The sequence below is a fragment of the Zonotrichia leucophrys genome, chromosome 2 (genome assembly GCF_028769735.1).
Source record: "Zonotrichia leucophrys gambelii isolate GWCS_2022_RI chromosome 2, RI_Zleu_2.0, whole genome shotgun sequence".
NCBI classification, from domain to species: Eukaryota; Metazoa; Chordata; class Aves; order Passeriformes; family Passerellidae; genus Zonotrichia; species Zonotrichia leucophrys.
In genome coordinates, this window is record NC_088171.1 from 135877193 (window position 1) to 135896285 (window position 19093).

At 37.0% G+C, this 19093-nt stretch overlaps 1 protein-coding gene across 3 annotated transcripts in view; it reads left to right on the plus strand.

Annotated features, from left to right (window-relative positions):
• TAF2 (TATA-box binding protein associated factor 2) overlaps positions 1 to 17440 on the plus strand; it is a 60478-nt gene extending 43038 nt beyond the window's left edge. For 2 of the 3 annotated variants that reach the window (XM_064706569.1, XM_064706568.1), the window contains exons 22-26: positions 38 to 147; positions 2477 to 2706; positions 5258 to 5410; positions 5824 to 5929; positions 15817 to 17440. In XM_064706569.1, coding sequence (XP_064562639.1) covers positions 38 to 147; positions 2477 to 2706; positions 5258 to 5410; positions 5824 to 5929; positions 15817 to 16082 — 865 coding nt within the window. In that variant the 3' untranslated portion in view covers positions 16083 to 17440. The remainder of the gene's footprint in view (positions 1 to 37; positions 148 to 2476; positions 2707 to 5257; positions 5411 to 5823; positions 5930 to 15816) is intronic. The other variant, XM_064706570.1, reaches the window with a different exon arrangement.
• The last annotated feature ends 1653 nt before the right edge of the window (positions 17441 to 19093 follow it).

Below are 19093 nucleotides of genomic sequence, written 5' to 3' on the forward strand. Positions count from 1 at the left end.
TTGGATTTAATAAAGATTATTTTTGTGCTTCTTTCAGGCATAAGATTTTGGATATGCTGACCAAGAATCCACCTTTCACCAAGAATATGGAGTCCCCTTTATGTAATGAAGCTTTGGTTGATCAGCTTTGGAAACTGATGAATTCAGGTTAGGGTTTTTGATTTGTTAGTGGTTTTGTTGTGTTAGAGTTTTATTGTGAGGTTTTTTGAAAGAAGTATTAAAAACTTGTTTCAGAATATGCCAAAAGCTCTCTTAGTTTCAGTAGTCAGAAATTGAAAATCCAGTCTCAGAAGCTGAATATCATCTATGTACTTCCAGAACACTCTTAGTGACATAGGCTACCAAACCTTGTTTTTAATTCTTCTGGTTACTGATGTAGTGTGCTTTGATGTCGTCCTGCACAGAATCATACTTGGAATGTTAAAAATTGTACAAAGCAAGTGTTTCCTCAGATAACAGTGTCTGTGTTACACTTAGAGTTTGCTTTACATTAGATGGTCTCTTTTTGTCCTCTTTTTCTAAACTCTCAGAGAATATGAGAGGACAGCATTGATACAGATAATTTAAATGAGATTTTTAGAAGTGCATTATAGACCTAAAACTCAGTTTGCCTTGTGAGATTACGAAAGATCCTAGTGAGAGAAGGGCTTGCATCTTTACCATTGACTGTTCTTCATTACTGAAGCAGTTTTATCCAGTCCTGACAAACTGCCCTTTAACATCTGGCACATTTCCACACAGATTACATATAAACATTTATGTAGCTTTTTTAGGTCATTGCAGGCTTTCTGTTCTCTGTGTGTCATTATATTCAGTGTTTAAAAGTTTACAGCTACACTCCAGGGGTTGAAGTGGAGAAACTACTAGTAGTTCAGTTTCATAGGAATTGCCAAGTGTCAGACACAGAAAATAAACAATTTTGATGTTCCCATCAGAGAATTTGTTTTTGCTTTTTCATGAGAGAAGAGTGTGTGCAGTGTTACAAGCATTACCTCTTTTTGCAAGTAACAAATAGGGTATACATGCTTATTAAGGTTCATGGGGCTTTAAGCACCTAAATTTCTATGCCTCAAGATGACATAATGTTTCAGTTAATTTTCTGTAAGGGATAACTGTGGCATTCCAGGCTGCCTTGAAAAAAATTGTTGCGATGTGACAAGCTAGCAGCCAGGTTTAAAGGTGCATGATTCTAGAATCATGAGTTGCTTTCATTTAGCATAAGCACATGTAATGGAGAACAGACTCTGATTGATATATGTAATGGGTTTTTTTCTGTGTAAATCTGAATTAAATTGATAATATCATAATAGTTCTACAATTAATATTTTTGAATGTGTCATTCTCTGGGGAGTATTTTAATATTAAAAATGTCCAGATTAGTATTCATGTTGCTTTCATTTGTAACTGGGTATGTGTAGCTGGTAATTTGTAAGGTAATTTGCCCTGGTAAGGGCAAGCTAAGCTTACTCCAAACACTATTTTGGCCCTATAAAACTACTATTTACAGGGATAGATCTTGTAATTTTATTTTGTGCTAAGTCTTGCACAGCCACATTAATATGGCAGTTGGCACATTTGTGTCGTGTTTACCAGATATAGTTCAATTCCTGCTAGGGAACAATATGTTCAATAAACTTGCAATCAGTCAAGAGCTGGGCTGAGTTAACACCAGAACTGCTGTATTTGCAGCACTGCACCAGATGTTAAATGTCTTTCTGTTGTGATTGGTGCCAAACGTGCTTAGACCATTTGTCTATGAAGATATTAAAGCAGTACACAGTTTGTAGTGAAAAATAATAAAAAATAAAGCATTGCTTTATGCAGTAAGAATACATACTTTGAGTATGAATACAAATTAAAGTATTGAGTATTCAGTGAAGCTCATGATGTAGTAATGATGTTAAAAAGCATGCTTGTGCATTTCTCTTATTAGTGCAGTTTCCAGAGAGTAAAAATCTTAGTCATGCTTAAAGCTCTTACTATATTTTGTGGAATATCCAGAAATATTGGAAACAATATAATACAGTATAATAATATCCACAAATATTTGTGGATATTCCACAGATTTATGGAATATCTGCAAATCCATTGATACAGGAAGCCAGTTTGGTAACAAAGTCTTCTATTTAGTTGTCCAGTAAAAAAAAACTTAAAGAGTGCAGCTTGAAAAATGAAGGCATATGGGTGTGGTTATTTTTCTTCTATTTTTCATTATGTTATTATAGCATTTGCTTTTCCAGTCTTGGTCTACTAAACCTGTCTAACTTGGAACTCAGGAAACTTAAAGCCTTCCTTTAAAACAGGAAAGTTTACAAAGAAAGCAAGTAAGAGCTAATAAGAGGCAGGAATAATGAAGGAAGTCTATCTTAAGCACAGAAAATGCCGTACTCTGATGGGCCTGGATTACTTAAACTGTTACATTTGTGGGAGAGGAGGTGATTTTATCTCTGTATTAACAATCTCTTTTGTATTTTAGGAACTTCACATGACTGGAGATTACGATGTGGTGCTGTGGACCTCTATTTCACACTCTTTGGCCTCAGCAGACCTTCCTGTTTACCATTACCAGAGCTTGGACTTGTTCTTAACCTGAAAGAAAAGAAGGCTGTACTCAATCCAACAATTATCCCTGAATCAGTTGCAAATAATCAGGAGCCTGTGATCAGTTCTAACAATCATGGGCAGTCAGTAGGATTTCAGAACACCGTAAGCACAAAACATCTGCATCCATCCTATTCAGCTGGCGCCGAGTTCTTGCATGGGTTGCTGATTTAATTTTGTATTGTGTTCAAGCCTCTCATGCTTTACCTAAGCTACCTTCTGACCTCATTGCTCTTTATTCTGTCCTCTTGAAAAGCTGGTGTATACCATGACTTTTTATACATTTTTTAACTGTTTTGCATTGCGTATGCAAACTTTTTACTTTTTTTTTCTAGTCTCATCATTTCTGTTCTTTATGAAACTTTATATATTGCTTATGAGATATGAAATGATTCACAGAAATGTTTGATGCTGTGATGAAAGCTTTTTTCATGAGACTGTTTCTTATAGGCAAGTTATCCAGTTTTCCAAAACAAAGCCTTTTATCAGTAAATCTATTGCATCTTAAAATACATGGATACTCCTCATTTTAAACAACTTAAAGTGAAAGTTGAAATTTTAACACATCTGCATTGAACTTTGGTATTGTGCTCTGAAGGATTTGTAACAACTTCTGAAGAATGGCATACATTCAGTTTGGTATCTTTCTGGATTTGGAGGCTTCAGTCCTAACACATATTCCATTGCATAGTTAGAAAATAAATTTTTATGAACTATTAAGGTCATACTTTCCTCAAAAATAACTGCCACTGCTGCAAGACCAAGTATTTTTTGTTAGACAAATTTAATTGTGAGGGGGGAAAAAATCAACAGACATGGAAATAATAAGTGAATTTTTTTTAAGTTTCAAAACCAGCATGTGATTAGCATGTTTGAAACTCTTTCCAAGCTTTTGAATAGGATTGTTTACTCTTACTTTATAATAGTTAATGTCTAAATAGTTTTTATTGAAAAGTGTGCTGAGAGTACTAATTAACAGTACCCTGCAGGCCCTTTCCAGCAGGGGGAGAAAATGCTGGTAGAGTCAGATATTGTTAGACTTGTCTTGCATATTTACAGAGCATGTTGTAAGTCCAATTTGCTGCACCTAAGCATTAGAATTAAATAGCAGGAGGCATTTTGTTGGCAGATTTTTAGGCTGCAGTTTAATGAACACCCGAACTTTTTTTGCAGCCAGAGTACCAAAAGATTTCTTCTTCTTCTTTTCCTGAACTTTCCTGTCCCTTGTGCTAGCATAGTAGTGGTTGCTGCAACAGTGGGCTGGATCAGGGAGGATCTGGTTGAACAGTACCTTTTTATGAACAGATATTTGAGTTTCCTGAGCCAGTTTGTCACATAGTTGTAAAAATGCTTGTGGCACCCCAGGAGAGAACCGTGTATGGATGAGGCTGCTTCATTTAGCAGTGTACTGGCTTGCACTGGTGTGGAAATACAGCACTGGTATAAGCCTCAGTTTGTATTTCATCCCTTGTATCTTCTCCTGTTCCTCATCTTCATTTTCCTACCCCTTACCTTAAGGTTACCATTTTCACTGTAACTTCCCCAAAATTTGAGGAACTGATTTTCCAGTAGTGTAAAACAAAGACTGCCTCTTACATCAGACAAAGTTAATCCAGAAGTGTTTCACAATAGCAGTGCCTTGGACAAAGTAATAGGCATGAAAAAGGGAAATGCATATTTGAGGGGAAATAAGAGTAAACAGGTGATAAAATTTATCAGATTAACTAGATTCTTTAAACTAGACATACACTGAGAGCATAAATGTGTTAAAATCAGTACTGATAGAGTAGTGCCACTGAAGCTGCTGAGGATGATTGAAGTTACCCACTTCATAAAATGGAGCTTGAACTGTTCAGGGCAAGAGTTTTGGGGCTCGAGTGCCCTTTGTAGGATAGAAGAAGAGCAGTTCAGGGGAGCAGTATATGCCCTTTAGAGTATATGGTATCTGTGCCTGTTATAGTGTTTAGTGAGCTTTTAATTATGTTTGCTTCTGTGGATGCTTTATTTTACCTTCTAAATTTAGTCTGTTGGATTTCTTGAAACACCTATCTCCTATTTTCATTACTATATGTGTAACTTAGGACTCTCCTATTTTTCTACTTCTTTGACCTTGCTCTTTTTATAATCTTAGTAGTAATTTACAAAACAGTTTTATTCTTTTTTAATAAATATTGTAGAAAAATAAAGAAAAAGTTATAAGTACTCATGATTTGTACTAAGTAAAGTAAGCTTTAGCTTTTAAAACAAACTAAAAGAAGATTTAGCTAAATCCCATGTGTAGATCAGAGGCTATCACAGTTTTTCAGCTGAGATTTGTCCTGAGGAGAGTCCACAAGGCACAGATTTATAGACAGGCTATTCAGAGGCAGCAAATGTTGTTGCACACCAACAGTACCATGATTGTGGGAAGTGACAGAAAAGATGCCAATGCTAGATATGCAGAGGGAGCAGGGATAGAACTAAAGAGAAACTATGTTTGTAGGAGTGGTTGGCACAAATCCATACAGGGTTTTAGAAAATACTTCTTGCCAGAACTACAGAGAAAACTTTGTTCAAATCACCCACTTTACTCAGAAGATTTTTCAGGTATCAGGTCGCTTTCTCTGAAACATGGATCTTGCTATCTTCTAATTTTGGTCTTTTAATGCTGCTTCAGGAGGATGATCATCTTATTAAGGAAACAGCATCCAGCATTTCTGGTCATCAGCAGGGGGTGAAGAGGAAGGCTGATATGCCACTCGGGTCTCCATTGGAGCCAGGGCAAATACTAGAGAAGAATGAAGACAGTAAAGTCAAACTCAAAATCAGAGTAAGAAATGGAAATTCAACTTGCACAATGTGTAGGGTGTTCAGAATAACAGCAGTGGCGTCTGCTGGCTTCCCTTGAAGCTGTGTTGAAACAAAAGGCATGCTGTGTATATATGTACAGCAGTTGTTTTGCTTACTTTGGCAAAATCATTTCCTATCAGATTCTTTATTGGCTGGCAAGAGCTAAAGTTGACAGATAGTGCTCTTGTTCACACAGCTTCACAGTAAATTAGAAAGAAGGAAAGACACTGACCCTTTTTAATTTTACTGAATTTTTATTCTTTTGCAGTGGTAGATATCACTTCCTTTCCCTCTCACCCCCAGTTTACCTCAAAAATAAAATATATTAAATTCTGCTTAGTAATGTTTTTATGAATTATTAGCATCTGCTTATTTTTTTTCCTGATGTCTTAGTTCTCAAACTCTCAAGAGGAAGAGGAAATTGATATGGACACAGTTCATGACAGCCAAGCCTTCATTTACCATCATTTGAATATGCTGGAGAGACCATCCACACCAGGTATGAGTAACTTTATAGGCAAGGTGGTTGTATTTTTTTAACTACTTCAGTTGTGAGGTGTTTTTTAATACTGCTTGTTTTCATACTTACAGTGTTGGTAAGTGTTAAATGTTACTGGAATTCCAGGAACTGCAGAAAGGGTGCATAAGAATATTTCTTTAGGTTTCAGTAGATGCACAGAGAAGTTTATGCATATGTATTTTTACACATATCTAAGTAAGACAAGTATAAATCATGCTGATGAAAGTAAAAAGCTAAGGAATGAATAGAACAGCACCAAGTTTAATTAGAATCCCATAAGTATTTAGGTAAAACTTGTTTTGAAATTGGTGTCATTTAAAAAATTACAATTTTGAAGATTAAAAAAATAGAAAGAGTCCTCAGATAAAAAAACCTCTCAAATATTAATGATTTATACCTTAACATTGGCAAATGTTAAAGCCTCAAAGATATTTAGAAGGGCTTTCCAAAGTTGAAAGGATTGCATCTGTGAGTGAAATTGTTTCATTTGAAGCCCTTACTTTCTTTAATTACTTCTCTTAGTATCTTTTTTTATACAATACTTGACAAAATTATTCTCAAGGCATAGTGTTTCTTAGAAACTTTAAAACAGGTTGAACTTCCACCTTCTTTGTTTCTCTGTCTGTAGCCAAAAAAATTGGTGGTTTGTCTCATTTTCTCAAAATGTTTTAACAATGTGTCTGAAGTTCAGTTCCAGAATGTGCCAGTGGAGCAAAGCTGAAGTCATGTGACAATGTACCAAGCATTTTGAGGGATCTTCCATACAGATTCAGAACAAGATTTTAAGGTTGCAGTACTGTATTGTGTAAAAGTGAAGTTTTTGTGTTTAGATTTCAGAGTAATTACCCCCTTGGTTGTTTTCTGTTTTTATCCAGTGACTGCCCAGTGTAAAACAGAAACAGACCTTAGCAGCAGGATCTGGAGTGTTGGTTCCATCTTGAGTTGCCCTAGGTCCTGAGCTATGCTGACAGGTGACCTTACCTGCTTTCCCTGTGACCAGGCAGTTTAGTGGCCCCATTTAAGAGAAGGGCTGGTGGGAGCTGCTGCCCTGAGGATCCTGCTGAGGTTGGTGCCTTGGTGCCAGTGGTGCAGAAGCTGGAGGCTCATACCCCGTTATGAGCCTTGGATATAATGTTTTTCCTTCCTTGGCAGATGCTCTAGCCACTAAGGGAGTTTATTTCCTTCTTTTGATTTTTATTTTTTTTAATAAAAGTTACTCCTGTCACTTCTCAGCTAAGAAATTAAGGTCATACGGGGACATTAAAACACAGGGAGGTCTAGTTTCTGGATTCCAGATGGCCTTCAGTTAATGACATGTGCCTGCAGCCAACTCCACCAGGACAGCTTTGCTGTTAGGTATCTAGAGTAGCAAAACCCACAGCTTTTTTACTAACTTCAACAGGGTAAAGGGGCAGGCTGCATATAGGTTACTCTCATGAACTTAGGAGCCTATATCTGCAAAGCTTTAGTTTAAACTTCTCAAAGCTGCTTTGAGTTTTTTTCTCAATGTTATCAACCATCACATTTTCTGTTGTGGCACAGAATAAAGCATCCAGGGGCATGCAAGTGCAAAGCTATCTGCTGAGGATTAGTATCTGTAACTCTTACATGATATTTTGGAACAAATTTTTCACTAGATTTTCACACTCTATGGAGTATAAAGTCATAAACAAAAGTCTGCCAAATCCATCACAGATGGGACTTAGGGGACCCTCTGTGCGCCAGGTCTGTGCTCCGGGACTGTTGTGGGTTGAGTTTGTGCTGGGGGTCAGGAAGGGTAAAGTCTGACCAAGAGTGGAGCAGTGGCCACTTAACTGGTGCTTTTATAGACCCCCTGCAGACACAAGCTACTTCAAGTCTCACTTGTGTCCTGAATGACCTTCTCACCTCTGTTGTTTAGACATTCAGCACACTCGGATGCATTTTTTTCATAGGTAATAATGAGACAAATGCCAGGTTTTGCACCAGAATTCATTTTAAATAGTAAGCCTTTGAAAAACATTATTTTGAAACACTTCAGATTATTTTATTCTTTTTATTTTTGTTTGTGTGGTTAGAAATAGTTCCACTTCACATATTTTTTGCTTCTAAAATTTCACCTGTTTCTTATTCATCGCATTTTTCTTAGAAGCAGAGATATATGCTTTACAGACTGAGTCTATAAAGCTAGTTCAATCTTTAGGAAATGGTATACTGCTGAGAAGAAACAGATGGGGAAGAATAAAAGCATACATAAATAAAATTGTTCACACATAGGAGTATTCTGTTTTACAAAGAGAATCCCAGAGCCTGTGAGGTTTTACAGCAGTGATGGAGGATGGGTGCATTTCAGGGAGTGGTTATTGTAAAACAGATTGACAGGAGGCTCTGAAATGGTCTCAGTGTCTTGTTAGTGAAGCTGCCTCAGTTCTGACTCCTTGGAAGGAGTGAGCTCTTAGTCCGCCCACAGTGCTCCTCCCCCAGCTGTGGGCTCTGTCCGCACGTGTCACATGAGGTGTTAGGTCATCAGCTGAGCACAGCATGTGAAAAGCAGCTGCCAGGAGGAAGTTCACGTTGGGTCCTGTAGTATCTGTGGTTTATTGCTGGATTGTTGTGTTGTTGTTTTTTTCCCATTTCCCAGACCACCCCAAATGATCATTTGGATTTATTTGGTCAAGTTGATGTAACCCCCCTAACACCAGGAAAATATTTTCCTTTAAAAGTCGGGGGTGGGGGAGTGAGGGTGAGAATGTTTTTGCATGGTTCTGCCCATGGATGTGAAAAGTTAAGGCTGAGACAATAACAAAAAGTTTTCTAATACAACACGTGCTGGATGACGGGTTTCAGTGTTACAATTACAACACCTGTCCAGTTCATACAGAAAATAATTGGTTTAAATCTTACTAAAGCATCCTAACTATGATAGTAAAACTGTGGACTCTGGCAGTTATAGGGGAATCTAATAATTTTATCAAGAAACTATTAAAACAAACAAAACATTAGTTGTGAATTGTTTAAAGAATGCTGTTGTGATGATTACTCATCTGCCCTTAGGGCTGGAAACTTGGTAGCCTCCTTTGGACCTCCAAGGCTGTGCAAGGTTACATTTCTAATGTGAGAACAGATTTTATTTGCTATTAATCATCAAGAATATTAGGAACACTCCCTTCACTTAAGATAAAAGACTTTCAAGATGAGATTTTCTGTAAGCAACATATTTGATCTCTCAGGCTGCAAGGTGACTTGTCTTGCTTTGTTGAATTCAGTGAAATCAGATAAAGGTACACTTCTTTAATATTTCACTCATCTGAAAGTACAGTATGTCAGAAGTAACCTTTAAAAGGTTCTGCTGTATCTTTCAGTGGTTATTGATTGGCCTGGTCTTTTCTGCTTCCAAAATAAATGCCTGGCTGTAGGCTGGATGGTCTGCCAGTGACATGTCATTATAGCTCCTCACTGATGAACACTTAAATGAACTTTTTCCAACTAGTCTTGATGGTTTGAAAGTTGATAAAAAGCAGCATCCAATTCTTTCTTTATTTCTGCAAAGGAAAGAAAAATAAGATACAGTGATGTTGTCTTAGTGCACTGGCATTCTTTTTCTGATGACACTCAGGGGCAGTGAGCTTTGAGGACATCATGAGCATTCAGACTCAGATCAAACAGATTCCTTGGCCATTCTGTTAAATGTTTTGCAGTTTTCTGGGATAGTCAAATTGGAAATTGGTGCTGCTGACTTTGTGGTTGCTCTGTTTACTGTGTAGATGAAACTTTGGAGGTCTATACCACAGTCATAATGTTGATCAGATTGTGGTCTTGTTTATCACAGTTGCTGCACTTTCAGGCAATTATAGTTTATCTGGATTGACTTTTTTTCTGAAACATTTTGAAACTGGACATGCTGCATATGCTGCAGTAAAGTGTAAACTACTGTAGTTATTATGTTTAAACAGTACTTTTACAGCAGCAGATCCAAGCCTGGGGTGCAAATCACTGCATCTGGAGTTTGGATGCAGGAGTAAATAGGAATTCAGTCCAAACTGAGTGAGAAGCCCAGTCCTCTGCAGTTAGCTGAGAGTGCACCAGTACCTCAGAGTCCACCCTTTAGTGGCTCTCTGCCAAAAAGTGCTCTGAAAACATCAGCACACAGACAAATACATAAATGAACACTTCTTGGATTCGAGGGCACCATGATGGCTTTTTGCTTTACATTCTAAGGAGGTAAATGTTGTTACAACTGTTCTGATAGAATACCTTTTCATAACATATAGTATTAATGCAGTATCTGTTACACTTTATTACTCAAGATATAACTGTTTCCAAAATGGTACCTCATAGGCTTTGAGGTTTTAGATAAATTTGTCTCACTAAAGTAGTATGTGGTTGATAGTACACTTCACAAGGAATGGTGTTTTCCAGTGATTTACTCTAAAAAAAAACAGCTTTAATAGAAACAAACCCTGCAGATAGTGACAACAGAAATGCGAATTGCATCAGTATGTGGCTGCAGTGTGACAACTCCATGATTTAATAAAAAAATCATAATACTGTAGCTATGTCTCTGAGAAAACAACTAATCACTCTCAAAGCTAGTGGATGAGTAAGGCTAGCAGGTTTTCAAGTGAACTACCTGAAACTGAACACAAAGTATTCTGAATTGGCTTCCTGATTTAGATGTTCTTTCTTTCAAAACCAGGGATTTCACTAGAAAGTTCCAGAATACTAAAATAAATGTAGTAAAAGTAACACCACATTTAAGATATTATTTTAGTCTAAGGCAATATAGTTGTTAAATGAAAGTCAGATGAGAAAAGCAAACTTTTTACCAGTAACAACTGCATTTTAGTTAAAACACCAACTTGTCTATACAATACTTTAGTTTTACCTGTGTTATAGGTATAAGAAATTGTCTGTCTGGTTTTAAATCGCACTAAAAAATTGAAGTCAAATGAATCTGTAAATTTTAACTAGTTAAAATGTTTATGTAGGTTCCAAATTAACTGATTTGTTTACCATATCTTCAGAAAACCTTTGGCTGGTTTTGTTTTTTTAACTAGACCTTTGGTTTTCACCCTCAAACTTTAATTTTTGTCCCATGGACCTTAAAAGAGCACTTTTCTAGAGAGAAAATTGATAACCCTTTTCAGAGATGTATAATTTGAAAATTCTGGTTCTTTAGACTAATTACAGGACATGGCATTCTGGAAACCTGAAATCATTTATGCTTGGTAACTTTTTCTATGTACTTTGTTGGTGGTTCAACAGATGCATAAACACAGCATTAAATTAAAAAATAGTGTGTCTTGGATGTTTCCAGAGTAACACTAAAAGGAAAAGAAGAAATAAGGAAAAACAGGGTCATTTTGAAACTGTTTTTATGGTATTTTCCATTTTCTGAATGTTTTCTCTTTAGAGAAAATGCTAGTCAGAGATGCACGTCAGCTGCTCTGCGAAGAGAGTGCATTACCTTTCTCATTGGTGAGCTTTCTTTGGCTTCTGAGGGAGACACATGAAGTGTTTCTGCACTTGTATCAACCTCCCCCTCTTCCCAGAGCCTGTCCTTGTCAGGTGCTGCAGCATCAGCCTGTCCTCAGGACCATGGGCTTCAGACTTTGCTGTGATTTGTGAACTTGTCTTCTCCCTCTCTGATGTTTCAGTAAATTAGGGTGCAAATGGGATAATTTCAAACAAGTGTCAAGTTGTAAAAATCCTGTATCAGCCAGCTGTTTTACGTTTATTGGCCATGCAAAGAAACAGAGGCTGTAAGTTTGTGGCATCCCACTCTCTTCACACAAAATCAGAAGCATAGGAGGGACCATATGAAACATCTCACAAAAGCCTTTCGGCATGTTAAAGTCTCAAGTTACAGGTTTTCATACTGTAAAAATTCAAAAACAAAATATGGGAAAAATAGGTGAAACACTCTACCCAACAATATTGTTCAATGCTAATGCATCAATGAGCACTAAAACTTAAGTGAACAGGGTGTTAGAATTATCTGACAGCAATTTGTATTATGACAGCAAATGTTACTTTAAAGCTTATCAGGATCCAAATCCCTTTTATTTACAAGATCTGTGTTTTCATATTTTATTCTCTCTCACAACATCTACAGCATTTGTATTTTTCCCTGGTGCAAATGGTACACAAATATTCTGATCTTTCCCCCATAGGATCATAATCCTGTCTAATTTTAAGCACCTACCCAGCTAGCTGGAACACCACAAACCCAACAATTACATTGGCCTCTCCACATCCTAAACAGGAGGAGATCCATGTGGACAGACACATGTATGTGCATTTTCTTCCAAGGAATGCTACTAACCACTTCAGAAGGAGCTCCTGGGCTCGCCCTCCACTCCACTTATTTTGTGTTTGTGTGTGGTTTCAGTCGTGCCCTCTGTGCCAGGAAGAAGTGGGTTCCCTGCAGGAAGAGGGAGTGCTCTGTGCCTCTTTGCATCAGTCCTTCTTCCCCTGTTGATAAAAGGATGATAATACTTCCCTGTGAGGCAATTTCTATTTTCCTTAACTACACTTGTCATGTTCCTGGCATAGGCTTTAAGTAGGAAGAAAATGGAGATCTGTAACATTTTTGATAGAGCTTTTATAGGTCTGTCCATTTTGGCACACAACTGAGTTTGGTAGTTTGTGACCAGTCTTTTGGAGCCATCATCCAGGATTGATATATTTGATTCTTGGTTTCAAAGCACTCTTTAACAGTAGGAGGAAATTTTTTGGATAGCTTTTATTTTTGCATTCAAAAACCCAAGAGACTAGTGTCACTGTTGTGGCTCTCGGAAGAAATGGTGTGTGTACTCCTGGCTCAGTAGAAGCAGATTTTTGTAATGTCATTCTTTCATTTCTTACTGACGTCTTTTCCATATTACCTATGTTTACTGCCTCCCTAAGTGTCAGTAGCCCTTGAGTTGCAGTTGGATCTCATTTCTCCCTTTCCTGAAGATCTTCTTGCCTCTCTAGGTGGTCACCACCACCCTTTGGTCCTGGTAGTTTCAACTACTGTTGTATTTGCTCCCTAACTTACCCAGTCACTGGTGTTTAAATGCTTTAACAAACAGATTTCTTGAATAACACACCTAAAATAAGTAATGAGGTGATAATACAGTGTTGCCTTAGAGAGCTGGTAGTTCAGTAAACTGCGGGAAATTAGCACAAGTGGCAGGTCATGTAACAGAGTCAGGAAAGTCTGTTTGGTTGCATCCTCCATCTTCACTTGACACTACTGCTACATCATCCCTGCAGACTTTAACCAGTGTTTTTATACCAGTTCTGGTTAAAATTTTTTAAGTTCAGAGGCCTAGCTTCAGTTTGAGGTTGTTACAAATGTAGTGTCTAGACTTAGAGGTTTAGTTTCCATACAAAAATAACTCCACAATTTGGAATTAATGGAGCTGAGAAGTTTTAAGAGTTTGTGTCATGTTGTGTGGGTTTTTTCTTCTATTTGAAGTTGGTTTGATTTTGCCATGTGTATATTAATGTATCATGTGCCTGTAGCTTGAGAACATATGAGAATGTCTTCAGGACTTTAGGTCATCTTTTGTACATTTTCCATACAACCAACCAGTGGTCTTCAAACTTTTTGCTAAGACCTTTATTTCTGTGTTTCTGGGAGCTCTGTTTGTGTCACTGCCACAGTTCACCTGTAACTACTGCAGCTTATTTTAACAGCATCAAATACTGCCTGCTTTGGCTTTCTGAGATACAGCCTCCACCCTTTCCTTTTCTAATGCCCTGAGCCAGATATACTCCTTTTTTCACCATTGTGTCATCTGTTTAATGGCTGGTTTTGTATTCTTGCAGCTGCTAAATAAAGTTGTCTAAACAGTGGATGTTTAGAGGAAGGAGCTCAGGTTATGGGGATAGGTTTAGATATGGGAGGAATTCCTTTTAAAAATAGAATTTGAAATAGTTACATAGTAAAGCAGTCTTGTACCTTTTTCTATCAAATGCAGTATACTTGCACACTTGTCTTCATTGTTGAGAATAGCACCGGACAGTGTAAAAAATGGTAGTAGGTATGCATTAAAGTCAGCAAGAGGAAATTGAAATTGGTGTGCATCTCCTCTACCTGCCATAAGATACATAAAAAAGTAAAGTTGTGAGTTCCAACATTAAATTTTTGCATTGGTAACATGAGCTTACTGCTGCTTAGTTCTGATTAAATAAAATTTAAAGCCTTTTAAAATAGATTTATATTAGAGATATATATTTCAAGTTTATACAAAACTATTGTACTTCAAACTAGCCTCCTTCATAACCTCAACAGAATTTTATATTGCACCATATTCCTCTCTTGTGGTTAAGACCAAACATATTTCTAGAAAGACATCATTTTGCTGCTTAAGACTTCAAGCAGTAGAAATTCCACCATGTCCTATAGTAAGTTATTGACTATCCTCACTGAAAAAAAAAGAAAAATTCTGGTTTTATTCTGACTTCTAAACACTTCATATAGATGTAAATTTTGTTTTTCCCAGACATATTTATAACAAACAAAATCCAGAACAGCTGTACATATATGTATGCATATATATAGGAAAATCTAGAGTTTTTCCTATATATATGCAGGATTGAATCAGTCTTCAGTCTTTCAGGTGAGGCTAGAAAGATTGCATGGAAATTTTTCTCAGTACTTGTTTGTCATAGTAAAGGGAGCTGTCTCTTTAGACTTCCAGGAATCATTACCACAGACAAATCATTCTTGCCTTTAGAGTTACACAACCAACCAACAAAAAGATGTACTGGGAAATAAATGTGTTTTCAAATATACAGAAAAAGATAATTGCACAGGAACATCAAATAGCATCATTTCTTGTTATTTAATTGGGATATTTTCACCAAAAACTGGATGAGAGAAAGCCCCATATTTAATGTAGTAATGAAGAAAATCTGTTGTAAGTAATACTTAGAGGATTAGTTGCCTTCAAAAATCTGCTGGTGCTTTTCTACATTTATGGAGTTGTTAAAGCATCCTTGCAATGTGAGTGATTTGATTCAATTTCTGACTAAAGCAATCTGAGTATTCCTACCTTCCAAGTGTTTCCACTCTTCCACAAAGGTATCCTTGGAGTAATGCCCTGTAATCTCTACTATTGGAGCTATTGCAGTCTGTCTGAAAAAATGAAATATTGAATTAGCCAAAGAGAGAATGAAAAAGTCATTCCTGAATTGAGATGTCATGGATCTTATCTCCTTCCTCAGGTTCAGATACCAGGCTTGCTCAGTATATAACTAGTTCTAGTGTACTTGTGAAATATATAGTGATAAAGATGGTATCATTATCTTTATTGGGATTTGGTTGTGTTTAAGAAAAAAAAACCTTGTATAATCTTTGAAATAAGCTAAATTGGTTGCAAGAGGCAATTTTTAGAAAAATCAATTTAGTTTTCCACTATCAAAAGGTTTGTATGTTCTTGCAGGGAGCTTTACCTCCCGGCTAAAAAGAGTTCACATCCCAAAAATGCACTTTATTATGCCAGTCTTAGCACTTTATATGAGAATTTTCACAAGTAGTTATATTTGCATTATTCAGTGGCTTTCCTACTCTATTTAGAAATGAATTTCAGGAAGCTAGTATGACTTAGAGTTTCTTAGAGCTCTTTACAGTTCCCAATTGTCTGGGACACTTTTATGCTATTGAGGAAGGAAAAAAATTGTCAGTAAAAATCTCTAAAAATTGTCAGTAGTGTGAGAACTTGAATGGCATGTTCAGAACCTTCTCTGAAGCTAAATGGTACAAGCATTGTAACAGATTCCATGGTTTTATGTTTAAATGATAATGTAGGTTTTATCTAATGTTTCAGAATTCCTTATGTTTGGAAACAATGCAGGTTAAACATTTGCTAATCCCACTGTATCCATTCTTTCAGGTAAGGAACAATCTTCGGGGGAGATAAACATGCACCCTGTCTCAGCAGCTCCACTCTCTGTGTTCAGCAAAGAATCCAACTCCTCAAAACACAGCGACCACCATCACCATCACCACCATGAGCACAAGAAAAAGAAGAAGAAACACAAGCATAAGCATAAACATAAACATAAACATGATACTAAAGAAAAGGAAAAGGATCCTTTTGTTTTCTCTAACAGTCCAGCCAGTGCACGATCAATCCGTTCCCCATCACTTTCAGACTGATACTGATGGCTTCTCTGGAGTTCAACTTGAAATACTCTTGGAGTGGTTAGAAGGATGTACATAACTATAGCTTCTATCTTTTTTTATGGAACTAAGAACATGTGAATTGTCTTACCAATTCAGAAGCTCTGCCACCTTTGAAGCCTTCTTTTTGCATGTGTGGTTGTTGAAATCTGATTCAAAAAATATGGTTTATGATTCTGACTCATTTTGTATTTCACTGTTCTCCACACCTCCCACTCTTTTTTCCATTTTAAACAAAGAAAACAGCCCTTTATGTAAGGGCCCCATGTCCACTGGCAACCCCCTGCACATCACGTTTACCATGTGTATTGCCAGAATCAATTATGGTTTAATCCTTTGAAGAATGTTAGAAGCAGAGTATGTTTTGAGCAGAAGCCAACTGCCAAGCCTTTGGTGACAGACTGTTTCCAGAGCAGTATTGTATAACTAAGTGTAGGTCTCCTCAAAAGACAGGGACTTTCTTTAGTCTTCAGCTGACCTGTTTCTTGCTTTAACCATTGCAACGTAATGTCAGACTTCTAAAAGAACAACAGTATGTAGAACATTTGCATTTGTCTGATACTAAAACTCATGAAAAATTTCAGGCTGCTTTTAAGCTGGTGGTATTTATTATGGATATGAGCCTTTTAATATGATTAAATTCTGCAGTTGTTTTTGGAATTTTAGCAAAATGCATAATGCATGTTTTGTCCTGTAATTAGGCTTTTAAAAATCCAATAAAGTTTGCGAATTATTTTGACAAAGGCAGGATATTTTTTCTTTAAGCTTACATTGGAATATGTTTTTGAAAGATGCTTGCTAAAATTTTAAAAATTCTGAAAAGTTTAAAAATTAAAATATTGAAAAATACATATTTCTTCCTCCTGACGGGTGGTTTGTTCGAAAGCAAGATCAGCTCAGGAATCCACAGGAGAAATATGTCAGATTTAACTAGGTCTGGGAACTGAAATGATGGATGCATTTAAATTTCTTTAGCTGTGTTTTATGCAGTATACTGTTTACACCTAGGAAGTGTTTTATTTAAAAACTTAATTTTAAAAAAGTTTTAATAATAGAGATAAATAATCTCTGCTACTTTTTATCTCTTCTCTTTATATGTGTAGAGGCAGTGTTTTATTTCCATGTACTGGTTAGCTTCTGTTGCCCAGAGTTCACATAGCATTCTATAAGACGATTGTATTTTGGGTTAAATATTTTTTTATCAATTTTCACAAATTTTCATGAGAGACTGATTCTCCTTCTTAGAGAAGGAGAAAAAGTTCAAGAGGGACCTAATAAGACTTTTTTAAGCCATATTCTGTTTCATGAAAGTTAATAAATACTTTTGTATTCTATACCTGCTGGTGAATCCTGTAGTTCTTGGTATAAAAAGTTATCTGTAGGCTAGAAAGATGATAGGCTCAGGTACTTTGTAATATGCACATACTTACTTTGTTATTCAAACACCACATCCTTTTAATAGTGCACAGATAGTTGTGCTAATCGTTGCTTTTGGAACCCATTTGGGCTGGATTCAGACACAACAGGCCTGGGCAGCCCTGCAGCCTCTCCTGATCTGCTTTGCCAGGTCAGGGGAAGCTCTCCTGGGTTTCCTTTTAGCAGTAACTGCAAGCTCCTGGAGCTTAGGTGAGCTAAAGGTGCCAGAGGAACACCTAAGCATGGGTTGGATGAGGTGCTGGGCGTGTTTTGGGTACTCACCATGTGCGCAGCTCAGCTCAGCTCAGCACTCCTTGTGAGACAGCGAGTCATAGCTCAATGGAAATATTCTGAGGTGTTTTTCCCTTGGCTAAGCAGTGATGTAACAGTGCCAGGGGTGTTTGTGGGAGACCTGGGCTAATAAGCAATGAAAGCTGGCATTGTTTGGGAGATTGAAGGCAGATGCATTTATGTTTTAAAAATGAGGTCATGGATAATTTATATTGGTGTAGTTTCTACTTTCAGAGATGTGGATTTACACTCTTAGGCTGAGAGGAAAAGTATTGTTCAGTGATACAGGCACAGAACTGAGGCAGAGCTGTAGCACAGGAATTCTGCCATCAGAGGTTTTGCTGTATGACTAATTGAACTATTAAATACATGCTGAGACAATATGGTGAAGATACTGCCAACAGAAAATTGGAAGGTAAGGGAGGGAGGGGGAGAATCTAAAAAAACTTTTTCTAATGCAGTTTCTGAGGTTACATCATGTTCCCGGTTCAGAATATCCATTAGTGTATTTGATGGAATACAAAGTTTGAGGTCTCCAGGTGGTGCAACATGGACAGGCTGTGTTCACAAACTGGTAAGTGTGCTCAGAAATCAGAATAATTTGGCAGATTGCACAGGTGATTCAAACAAAGCAAACTGGAATTCAGAAGGAATGAATGTGAAATACTGAACTCCAGGGAAAAGGAAGTGCATGAAAGCAAGCCATTCTCCCCATCTAGTATGCTGCAGTGAAAAAAAGCATCTGCTTGCACAGAGGTGAGCAGTTTGATACTATTGCAAAAGTAGAAGTTACTTAAGGATTAACAGGAGTTTTTCAATATAACATCTGAAAGTAATTGTTCTATTGAGTGCCAGTGATTTGGGGCAAAATATTTTAAGAAGTGGGCAGATGGAAACAAGACTGCATATAAGAAAATACATAAACAGAACTGAGTATTCCTGTCTAGAACAAATTAGGTCTGAGGGAGGAACTCGCCCTTCACATACCTAAAATACTGCTACAGCAAAAAGTGTTTATCAGTTGTTATATTTCCCTTGGGATGGGAGGTATTACCTTTTTTCACAAGAAAAAATATTTTTGTTGAATATTAAGATAAAAAGCATTCCAGCAGGCACCCAATGATGAGGTGAAAACTCATTTCTTGTAGGCTTTAAAGCAGCAGATTGGCAAACGTCTGGAGGGGATGTTTATGGGATGCTGCACCCTGCTGCAGTGCAGGGACCTCACTGCTATGGTTGTTTTTGTGGTTTCTTTAATCTTCCATTTTTGTCAGTGAAGT